The sequence below is a fragment of the Dermochelys coriacea genome, chromosome 3 (genome assembly GCF_009764565.3).
Source record: "Dermochelys coriacea isolate rDerCor1 chromosome 3, rDerCor1.pri.v4, whole genome shotgun sequence".
Lineage (NCBI taxonomy): Eukaryota > Metazoa > Chordata > Testudines > Dermochelyidae > Dermochelys > Dermochelys coriacea.
Window position 1 is genome coordinate 191,322,684 of NC_050070.1, and position 11,995 is coordinate 191,334,678.

Here is an 11,995-nt window from a genome sequence, read left to right on the forward strand (position 1 = left end):
GCAGGAGGGGGTGAAGGCTCTGGGCTGGGGTACAGAAGGGGACTCCGGGCTTGGGGGGACTCAGGGCTCAGCAGGAGGTTGGGATGCAGGAGGGGGCTTTGGGGTGGGACCGGGGATGAGGGATTTGGGCTGCAGGAGAGGGCTCCGGGTTTGGGGGGGCTCAGGGCTGGAGGGTTGGAGACCTGGTCACTCTACTCACTACACAAGTGCAAAATCAAATTGTAGTTAAAAACATTCCTTTTAAAAAATTATTAGAAACCTAGAAGGATGTAAACTATCACAAAATAGTGAAATAAACAAAACACAAATGTAGATATTAAAGCGACATTTCAATTTTAAAGATGTTAAATTGCGATGACAGCAATTTTGAATACATGGACGCTAGTGATTAAACTATACCGATGGATTAATATTTATGCAGGGCCAGAACCTACCTACAGGATAGAAAACTGTAAAAAAAAATTATGTCTTCCTTTTTATATACAGACTGAATAGAGAGAACTGAAAATTGTGAGCTATGTTAAAAAGCATAAAGGCAATAACATCGGTCTCAGAACATATATATAATTGTGTTATGCATACAGAATTATAGTCTTGTCCAAGCAGTGAACTGGACAGGCCTTCAGGCAGCATATGTTTTGTATGTACACATATAAATTTGTACACATATTTATTTTAATTTGTTTTCTCTCTTTTGTTATTGATGCAAATGCAAATTGATGCAAACGCAAATGTAGGCACTGTGTTGGCAAAGACCTTTCTCTGGTATATAAGAAAGGTCTGAAAAGTTAAAACTAAACTCTGTTTTTTTCCCTTCCTATTAAAAATATGAAATGTATTAAGGCTTCTCTTCCCGTTTTTTGTTAGAGGAATTCTTAAATGTTTAAGACTTGGGCATTGGCAGCTATCTCAGCCCTCACAGGAGCAGAAGTATTGAATCCTAAAAGGACACTGTCAATTTCATGTTGTCAATGTAAGTAGTTTCAGGTATTATAAGTGCCCCCAAATCCCCCTGCAAACTTTTGTGATTTTACACTCAGATTTTCCTATTTACTTAAAAAAGTCTCACTCTTCCATGTTGCTATGTGAACGATCCATGCAAATGACATGGGAAATAGATTATTCACAAAGTACTGTCAAATATATATAAAAACTATAGTGAAAATATATTCTCTATTTCAAACTCAAATGTTATCAACACATGCTGAAGTACGGAAATATACAGTGAATACACCCAAACAACTATAATTCTTCCCTGTAGTGACACAGTGCAACAGCCATATGACTAACACATTTCAGTATTTGTGGTCCCAAATGAGATTAAGCTGATTTTTAAAGACAAAGATTACCAGCCCTCAACCCCCGTCATGTCACTATATAGAATCATAGAACTGGAAGGGGCCTTGAGAGGTCATCTAGTCCAGTCCCCTGCACTCAAGGAAGGACTAAGTATTATCTAGACCATCCCTGACAGTTGTTTGTCCAACCTGCTCTTAAAAATCCCCAATGATGGAGATTCCACAATCTCCCTAGGCAATTTATTCCAGTGCTTAACCACTCTGACAGGAAGTTTTTTCTAATGTCCAACCTAATCTGCCCTTGCTGAAATTTAAGCCCATTGCTTCTTGTCTTATCCTCAGAGGTTAAGAACAATTTTTCTCCTTCCTCCTTGTAACAACCTTTTATGTACTTGAAAACTGTTATCACATCCCCTCAGTCTTCTCTTCTCCAGACTAATAAACCCAATTTTTTCAATCTTCCCTCATAGGTCATGTTTTCTAGACCTTTAATCATTTTTATTGCTCTTCTCTGGACTTTCTCCAATTTGTCCACTTCTTTCCGGAAATGTGGCACCCAGAACTGGACACAATACTCCAGTTGAGGCCTAATCAGCGCGGAGTAGAGTGGAAGAATTACTTCCCGTGTCTTCCTTAATATTCTCCTGCTAATACATCCTAGATTGATGTTTGCTTTTGTTGCAACAGCATTACACTGTTAACTCATATTTAGCTTGTGATCCACTATTACTCCAAGATCCCTTTCTGCAGTACTCCTTCCTAGGCAGTCATTTCCCATTTTGTATGTGTACAACTAATTGTTTCTTCCTAAGTGGAATGCTTTGCATTTGTCCTTATTGAATTTCATCCTATTTACTTCAGACCATTTCTACAGTTTGTCCAGATCATTTTGAATTTTAATCCTACCCTCCCAAGCACTTGCAACCCTTCCCAGCTTGGTATTGTCCGCAAACTTTATAAGTGTACTCTCTATGCCATTATCTAAATCATTGATGAAGATATTGAACAGAACCAGACCCAGAACTGATCCCTAGAGGACCCCACTCATTATGCCCTTCCAGCATGATTGTGAACCACTGATAACTACTTTCTGGGAATGAGTTTCCCACCAGTTATGCACCCACCTTATAGTAGCTCCATCTAGGTTGTACTTCCCTAGCTTGTTTATGAGAAGATCATGCGAGACAGTATCAAAAGCCTTACTAAAAAGTCAAGATATAACACATCATCTGCTTCCCCCCATCCACAAGGCTTGTTACCCCATCAAAGAAAGCTATCAGGTTGGTTTGACACAATTTGTTCTTGAGAAATCCATGCTGACTGTTATTTATCACCTTATTATCTTCTAGGTGTTTGCAAATTGATTGCTTAGTTATTTGCTCCATTATCTTTCCAGGTACAGAAGTTAAGCTGACTGGTCTGTTCTCCAGGTTGTCCAATTCCTCAGGTTGTCCTTATTTCCCTTTTTATAGATGGGCACTATATTTGCCCTTTTCCAGTATTCTGAAATGTCTCCCATCTTCCATGACTTTTCAAAGATAATTGCTAATGGCTCAGATATCTTCTCAGTCAGCTCCTTGAGTATTCTAGGATGCATTTCATCAGGTTCTGGTGATTTGAAGACATCTAACTTGTCTAAGTAATTTTTGACTGTTCTTTCCCTATTTTAGACTCTGATCCTACCTCATTTTCACTGGCATTCACTATATTAGACGTCCAATCGCCACCAACCTTCTTGGTGAAAACTGAAACAAAGAAGTCATTAAGCACCTCTGCCATTTCCACATATGGTAGCATTAGGGTTGTTTGGGTGCCTTAACTATATATTTCAGTAACATAACATGTTTGACAGGTTTCAGAGTGGTAGCCGTGTTAGTCTGTATCAGCAAAAACAAAGAGGAGTCCTTGTGGCACCTTAGAGACTAACAAATTTATTTGGGCATAAGCTTTCGTGGGCTAGAGCCCACTTCATCGGAAATTCATGTTTGAATTTCCTTTAAATTAAATCCTGTATTTCCTGCATATATAATACTTGGTATAGAGATACCTGCAACATCCCTGTAAGATATTTTACCCTAAATTACTGATATGTATTGTCAACTCTTAACTCTATCTTAACACAGTTTGAGTGTAAAATTTTTTTTGTATTAAAAAGTCATACGTGAATAGCAAACAAGAAGCCCAATGAGAATATTACCATACAATGTAATGATCTGATTATATGAAGTATTAATTTTTTTATATTAACTTTTATGGAAATGTTCACCAGTATACTGTATAGCTGTTTTATGCCACTCTGGAGCAGCACAGAAATTAGGAGAGAAAGCGAGGCAAAGGAAAAACATACACATAGAAAAAGAAAAGAAAACTCTGAAAGAGAGGACAGACAAGAGAAGAACAATAAACAAGGTAGGCCACAGATCAGGGAAAAATAAAAAAGAAAGTGGGAACTACATATATAGGGTAGAAAATATAGGAAAGAAAGGGGTAGGGACTTAAGAAAACAAGAAAGGAGATTCATAGAGGCAGATACTTCTCCCATCCCCACAATGCCAACTTGTGGTCTGTGCACACCTAACACAGAACACTTGCAGGCAGCCTGAAGAGCTGCTTCTGTCACTGTTAGTTGAAAACACACAGGGAGACACAGCCAAATTGCAAAGTGACCTGGAGCAATTAAAGCAGTGAGGGATGAAGGCCACAGGGTAAGAACTAATCCTAATAATAAAGGGCCACATGCTCCATCCACTGTGAGACGCACAGGGGAGCAAAATGAGCAGGAAAAAAAATCCTAAACATACAAAAATGGCAATGTCCGTATGGCATAGTCTCCCTGAGACTACAGAAATTCCTCCATATAACCACCATATAACTGGCATTTCAAAAATCTGGAGGCAAGAATCCAGGTCAGAGGCAGGATTAGGATCAAGGAATGGCTGCTCTCCAAGGCACTACCACTTTACCCATTCACATGCAAAAGTCCTGACCCAATGATTGTCTTTTAAAAGCTGTCCATCCCCAGGGTGGATAAAACTTGATATAATTAATTTAAAACATTTTAAATTTAAATTAAATAAGTCACCAAGACTAGATGATATTCACCCAGGAGTTCTGAAGGAACTCAAATATTAAATTGAAGAACTCCTAACTGTGATACGTAGCCTATTGCCTAAAACAGCCTCTGGTACCAGATGACTGGAGGACAGCTAAAAATAACACCAATTTTTTAAAAAGGCTCCCAGAGGGGATACCGGCAACTATAGTATTGTTAGGTAAGACTAGCTTCAGTACAGTAGAACCTCAGAGCTGTGAACACCAGAGTTACAAACTGACCGGTCAACCACACACCCCATTTAGAACCAAAAGTTCACAATCAGGCAGCAGCAGAGACAAAAAGAAAGCAAATACAGCACAGTACTGTATTAAACATAAATTACTAAAAAATAAAGGGAACATTTAAAAACAAAAGATTTGACAAGGTAAGGAAACTGTTTCTGTGAGCTCCTCGTTATTTTTGCTGATACAGACTAACATGGCTACCACTCTGAAACCTTTCAGAGTAGCAGCCGTGTTAGTCTGTATCCGCAAAAAGAAAAGGAGTACTTGTGGCACTTTAGTCTCTAAGATGCCACAAGTACTATGAAACCTGTTTCTGTGGTTATTTCATTTAAATTAAGATGGTTAAAAGCAGCATTTTTCTTCTGCATAGTAAAGTTTCAAAGCTGTCTTAAGTCAATGTTCAGTTATACATTTTTGGAAGAACTATAACGTTTTGTTCAGAGTTATGAACATTTCAGAGTTATGAACAACCTCCATTCCCAAGGTATTCGTAACTCTGAGGTTCTACTGTACCAGGCAAATTCCATTACCTCCGTGACATAAATGTAGCCTTTTGCAAATACATATCTAGTAATGCATGAGGACTAGACCTTCCTGAAGGATGAGGCGATCCTAGTTACATTCTGTGTGCAGTGAAACCTCCTTTTAGTGAACCTTTAACGCAGTAAAACTGTACTTACAATGAAGTAGAACAAAAATCCCAAATTTTTCCAGTACACTGTAATGTTTAATTTTCTGTTATGGCAAAAAAATATCAATAATGTTATGTCTACATTGGCAATTAAGCAACAAAACTTGTCATTCAGAGGTGCTAAACCCCTCCTCCCCCACTGGAAAGACAAAAGTTTTGCCGGCGGCAAGTGACAGTGTGAACGTGTTGTCAGCAGGAGCGCTCTTCTGTCAACAACGCGAACACTGTTCATTGTGGGTGGAGGAAATTTGTTGCCAAAAGTGCCGACAAACAGCGGCTACGCTGCCTGACTCTTAGTGACACAGCTGTGTTGCTAAAAGCTGTGTAGTGTGGACAAAGCCTAAAAAGGATTTCATGGTACTTAGTTGGTTTCTCTGGATTGTATATCACTAACAACTAACTATTCTTATCTCAGCCTCTTTCCTCACATGTAGCGTGGTAAATACTGTTCCAGTGACTTGTTTGTGGATATTGAACGCATTTTCTTTCAAACCAATAATATGAAAAATTTAAAATACTGAAAATACAGAGTACTTGCTTTGCAACTGTTGTAGGCAGAATCCTGCTGCACCTCTCCTAGTCATTCAGTGGTTATCATTAAATTTGGAAGTTAATGATCTTTCTTGTCTAGAGCCAGCCTTTGTAGTTTTGGAGAGGCCTGTAAAACATTTTGCTATATCTACTGTGGACAAATTAAATTGTTTCCTGTCCACCATTATCACATCTCTATGTGCAGAACCTTCCAAAAGATTATGGGGTGGATTTGTTGGGATAACTGACTCACTTTTATATAAAAAGTGAGTTAGTGCAACTGTGGGAGAGGTGGAGCCCTGCTGCTTGTTTCTTTAAAAACTAGCAATCAATTTACATAGCCGTGAAAACATAAGGTAGGTATTTTTTGTAAGGGGACAGGCTAGCAATTTTTAAAAAACAAAAATAGGTTCTTTACATTAATAGATTTCAGAGCGGTAGCCGTGTTAGTCTGTATCAGCAAAAAGAAGGGGGGGAGGGTAAACATGTTTTACTTTGTGTAATGACCCATCCACATCCAGGCTCTATTCAAGCCCAAGTTAATTGTATCCAGTTTGCAAATTAATTCCAATTCAGCAGTCTCTCCTTGGAGTCTGTTTTTTTGTTGAAGTATTGCCACTTTTAGGTCTGTAATCGAGTGACCAGAGAGACTGAAGTGTTCTCCAACTGGTTTTTGAATGTTATAATTCTTGACATCTGATTTGTGTCCATTTATTCTTTTACGTAGAGACTGTCCAGTTTGACCAATGTACATGGCAGAGGGGCACTGCTGGCACATGATGGCATATATCACATTGGTAGATGTGCAGGTGAATGAGCCTCTGATAGTGTGGCTGATGTGATTAGGCCCTATGATGGTGTCCCCTGAATAGATATGTGGACACAGTTGGCAACGGGCTTTGTTGCAAGGATTTGTTCCTGGGTTAGTGGTTCTGTTGTGTGGTTACTGGTGAGTATTTGCTTCAGGTTGGGGGGCTGTCTGTAAGAAAGGACTGGCCTGTCTCCCAAGATCTGTGAGAGTGATGGGTCATCCTTCAGGATAAGTTATAGATCCTTGATGATGCGTCGGAGAGGTTTTAGTTGGGGGCTGAAGGTGATGGCTAGTGGCGTTCTGTTATTTTCTTTGTTGGGCCTGAATGCATCCGATGAAGTGAGCTGTAGCTCACAAAAGCTTATGCTCAAATAAATTTGTTAGTCTCTAAGATGCCACAAGTCCTCCTTTTCCTTTTGCGAATACAGATTAACACGGCTGCTACTCTGCATCAATTTATTTTGTAACAAATTTTGCAGACCATCTGAAAATTCTGAAGGACATGAAGCTGCCTGTAAATATTTTATGATATGCCCATCTGTTTGCTAGTTATTGTGCTGTTTGCAATATGATTACAAGAGGAGGGAGGGGTCACTATGAAGGGAGACAATTAGTTTATAGCAACTGCTCTGAAGTCTATCCCTGACCCCCTGGTTGGCCATATAAATTGGTTTGAGCAGGTTCAAGAGACAATGGGGAAACAAATAATTTTGGAACTAATCAAAAGATAACCCCTAAAGAACAGGGGAGACAGAGAGAAGCAGAAACTGCAGGGAAGGAGGCCAGATGAAGGCAACAGACCAGCTACCTAAAGGGGTGCACTCAGATGTGAGAAGAAGTCAAAGGTGCAGCAAGCTCTGACCAGTGACAAGAGTAACCAAGAACAGGCCTTTGTAATGCTTGCCAAATAAGAAAGACAGCCATTCAAGTTTATAAAAAGTCACTACACTCTGTATGCCAACTCATAGATTTGTTTTGTTTTTTTTAAAGATGCATGACTTATAAATATATTCCATTCTTAACTCTTGGAATATCACCATTTTTAGTCTGGTACCCACATGAATCCTTAGGAGTATGCACATACTACATTTTCTATTTTCTCCAGAGAGTTGGTACACAGTCACAGTATACAACATAGCAGCTGTAAGTGTTATCACATCACATGCTGTAAATGTATACCAAGTATGCACATGTTTCTAGGCTCATAAGCTCTTTGAAGCATGGACCATTTATTTCAAAATGTTTGTACAATGCCTAGCAAAACAGGGTATTAAACAGCTAAGTTTGACATGCTTAAATGTAGGACTTAAGCTTTGTATTTTAAAAAATAATTACGCTGATCAGTACCGTTCATGAAAAACTACAATTTTTTTTAAACTATGGGCTCCAAATATTGCTACATTTACTCAAATTGAGTAGTATTTACTCATGTGTAGACCCACTGACAAATGCTATAGGTTACAGAATGAAGCCTAAGGACCTGAGATCCTGCAATGAGCTCTCTCTGTGTAGACAGATCCCTGTACCAATATATATTGGACTGGGGCTCCAATCCTGCAAACACACATGCACATGCTTTATCACACTGAAGTCAAACAAGACTACTAATGTGCTTAAAGATAAGCTTGTGCATAAGTATTTGCACTATCAGACCCTAAATTGGTAAAATTCATAGGGAATTCCCATGTGCTCTCAACAGAGCATCAAGGCTCAGCAGTCTGTTTCTTTGCTGAATCTCCTGTAATACAAACAATTCCAGATAATTTCATCATGAATTTTAAAGTAAATAAAGACAAAAGGCAGATGTATAATAACTGCCCTTTAACAGTGAAGCAAGATGATGCTGTTGACCTTCAGTTTACATTCCTGGATCTCTGTCAAGATACTAATTCAGTAGTTTTAGTACAGTTAAGAGGCAACCCCAAATGCTCAGCAGACAGGAAAGAAAATTGCTAGGAGTCTCTGGCTCACACATTTTGGGCACGAGCTCATTCTGGTGATGATTTTTAAAAAGAGGAGTGCTATGATTTTTTTGGTGCATATAAATTAAAAATTCATGTAAATAATGCAAGGGGTCTAAAGTAAAGCTATACAAAAAAGATATTAATAATAAAGCTAAGACTCCCTCTTTAATTCATTCTATTACATTTAGGTTTTCCAGGTAGCTTATATATTGCACCACCAGTATTTTAATGTCTAAACACAAAAAATTATATTCAGCCTTATTACAAATGACATTGTTTCTGTGGGTTTAAGACAGGCTTTTTATGTTGTCTGAACAGAGTTTATAGAGGTTAAATGTAAGACAACAGTGAAGCATAATTTTCTCCAGGAAATTAACTACCAAAGTCATCTTCCCTTTCAAAATTTAAGAATAGCAAAATATAATTAATATATACAGAACCTACTACTCTATTTACAGATAAGCCACTCTTAAAAAGCAAAGGCATACATCAAGCACTTATCTTTAATTAATGATCAAATTATCTGAACCCCAATTAAAAAATGGTTTCCAAACTAGATTAATTATAGAAATCAAGTAATATTAGGCTTCACATATTGAAATGTTTTATTCCAGCCTAAAACGTTAACATTCAAACAGACCAATCTTTATTAAACTTATACTTTGAAGCCATCAGGCCACTACCAAATGAATTCTCTCTTCCAATAAAGTTATCAGACTAATACACCACTGATAACTGAACTAGTCCTACAGTCAATCTGTTAAAGATCAGCTGTTTGAAATAAACCGGCAGATCAAACACACAATCTACATTTTATCAAATTTTGCCCTACTCTCCACCCCAAATATTGTACTGGGGGAGGGATGATAGGATAGCATATGTATGCAGAATTGTTGTAGCCCCGTTGGTCCCAGATATTAGACAGACACACAAGATGGGTGAGGTAATATCTTTTATTGGACCAACTTCTGTTGGTAAGAGAAGCTTTCAAGTTTAAACAGAGCTGAAGTTGGTCTAATAAAAGACATTACCTCACCCTCCTTGTGTCTCAGGATAATAATGATTAACATAAGTAAACAATGCAAAACAGGCACTGCTCAAAACATGTTTCAGAGTAGCAGCCGTGTTAGTCTGTATTCGCAAAAAGGAGTACCCGTGGCACCTTAGAGACTAACAAATTTATTAGAGCATAAGCTTTCGTGCTACAGCTCACGAAAGCTTATGCTCTAATAAATTTGTTAGTCTCTAAGGTGCCACGGGTACTCCTTTTCTTTTTGCTCAAAACATGATGTTAAAATTACAAACTTGACCAAACCAGCTAGTAAAGTGATTTTAACAATCAACAGTTGCCTGAGGTTAACTTGTAATCTGATTTACTTGTGTCTCCAGGCCCTTAGGCCTACTGTCACTTGGGTTTATAACTAAAATATTTCTCAGAAATAGTGATGTTGATCATAACTAAATAGCAAGTGTTTACAGCAAGAAAAAAGGGGGCACTAAAACACATGTGAACAGAGAGATATGCATCTATGTATTTTAAAACTGAACAATCCCTGTGATCAGGCCTCTCAGGAGTTAAGAAGGGAATGAGTCCTAAGGCAGTACTTGTATAATGCTCTACATTTCGCTCCATCCCAGTAAGATTTGCCTCTAAACTGTGTATACATTTATATCTAAATGGCGTTTATTAGATGTAAACCTTTTCAAACTTGCTTCTAGTCACAGATTTAGACAGATACGTTTATTAAACGACCCAGCATCTCCGACCAAAGGTATTTGATGAAGCTGGTTTATTTATTAAGCACTGCCTACGTACACAACATTACAAAACACGGAAGAGATACTGGGCCTGCCCCCGCAAGCTTAGTTGCAACCGGTTCCAAGAGATGCCCAAGGCCTGCTGCACAGGAGGTGAAAGATGCTTTGCACGGGATTGGGCTGGGGTGGGGTGAAGGGCCTACCCCCAGGGCTGCAAGCGTGCGGGGCCCCGAGCCCCCTCCCCACCCAAGGTAACTCCCACTTGTGATGCGGAAACTTTGGAAGGAGGCAAGAGCCAAGTCTCAGGATCTGAAACACCAGGGAGCTCGCCGGCCCAAGAAACCGTTTCAGAGCAGGGACAGACGCGTGTCAGGGCCGGGTCCCCCGCAGCCAGCCCCGTCTGAAAATAGCGAGGACCTCACTATATGGGTGGGGGGCGGATCATCCCTCCCTGCTCACAGGGACCCTGCCCAGGCCTGGCCTCCAGCTCCTCAGCCACGGGAGCAGGTCGCAGCCAGCTCGTCGCCCGGCAGCGCGAGGCCTTGCTGCGGCTTCCCAGGCCGCGATGGAAGGAGCGGACTAGGCGCCCCCGGGAGGGGCCCTGGGGGAGGCCCAGAGGCGTTACAAGGAGGCGCGACCTCCCTGCACTGAAGGGCCCAGGAGGGGAGAGTTGTGACCCCGCCCGGGGCCCAGCCGGACGGAGGGGGTCTCCTCAGCCCACCCCCGCTCTCCAGGAGGCCCAGCCGGGCGGGAAGGCCGTTATACCCCGGCGGCGGGGCGGGAGGGGTCCCGGCCGGGCGAGGGGGCGGCCGCACTTACTCTCATTTAACACCTCCAGCAGCTCGGCGCAGCTCTCACACATTGTTCATTAACAGCAGCAGCCGCCGCCGCCGCCTCCTCCCGACCATTGATTGATCCACTCGGTGCTGATTGATGATTGATGGGGGGCCGGGCGGGGGCAGAGGGGCCGGTCTGGGATCCGGGAGGGGGGAGGGGGCGGCTGATCAATGCAAATGAGCCTGCGGCGGCGGCGGCGGCGGGGAGGAGAAGCCGAGTCACTCACTGGCTCCCAGGGACTCCACACGCCGCCATTTTGCTGTGGGGGAAGGAGGAGGGGGGCAGGGCGCTCGGGCTCCGCTCGGCTATTTCCGACCAGGCAGGGGACGGAGGCAGCCGAGTCCCTCCGCCCTCGCCCCTCCCTCCGGGGCCGGCCCTCTACCCCTCCCGCCCCGGACGGAGCGCGGGGGGGGGGGGCGGAAGTCGCGGCCGGAAACGTAAAATGGCGTCGGCTGCCGCCGCTCCTGCCTCAGGCTGCCCCTCCCCCATCCGCCTACCAGGGCGGGGGGGGGGGGAGGCTTCCCGCCCCCAGCCGAGCGCCAGGGCGGGGGGGGCTCCCCCCGCAACCCCCCCTCACCCGAATGCCAGTGCGGGAGGGGGGGGCTCCCCTCAACTCCCTCTCCCCCACCCGCGTGGCTTCCTTGGAGAGCGATCGGCTCTGCCTAAGGCACTGGCGGCCTGGAGCCATTTAATTTCACGATTCTTACTCCTGTAATCAGTGAGAAATCTAACATTTTTAGAAAAAACGGCAGGCTTGGGAACAATA

General features: G+C 42.1%; 1 protein-coding gene across 6 annotated transcripts in view; it reads right to left on the reverse strand.

Annotated features, from left to right (window-relative positions):
- USP34 (ubiquitin specific peptidase 34) overlaps nt 1–11,498 on the reverse strand; it is a 267,844-nt gene extending 256,346 nt beyond the window's left edge. For 5 of the 6 annotated variants that reach the window (XM_043511969.1, XM_043511968.1, XM_043511970.1 and 2 more), the window contains exon 1: nt 11,212–11,498. In XM_043511969.1, coding sequence (XP_043367904.1) covers nt 11,212–11,254 — 43 coding nt within the window. In that variant the 5' untranslated portion in view covers nt 11,255–11,498. The remainder of the gene's footprint in view (nt 1–11,211) is intronic. The other variant, XM_038397715.2, reaches the window with a different exon arrangement.
- Between the last annotated feature and the right edge of the window lie 497 nt (nt 11,499–11,995).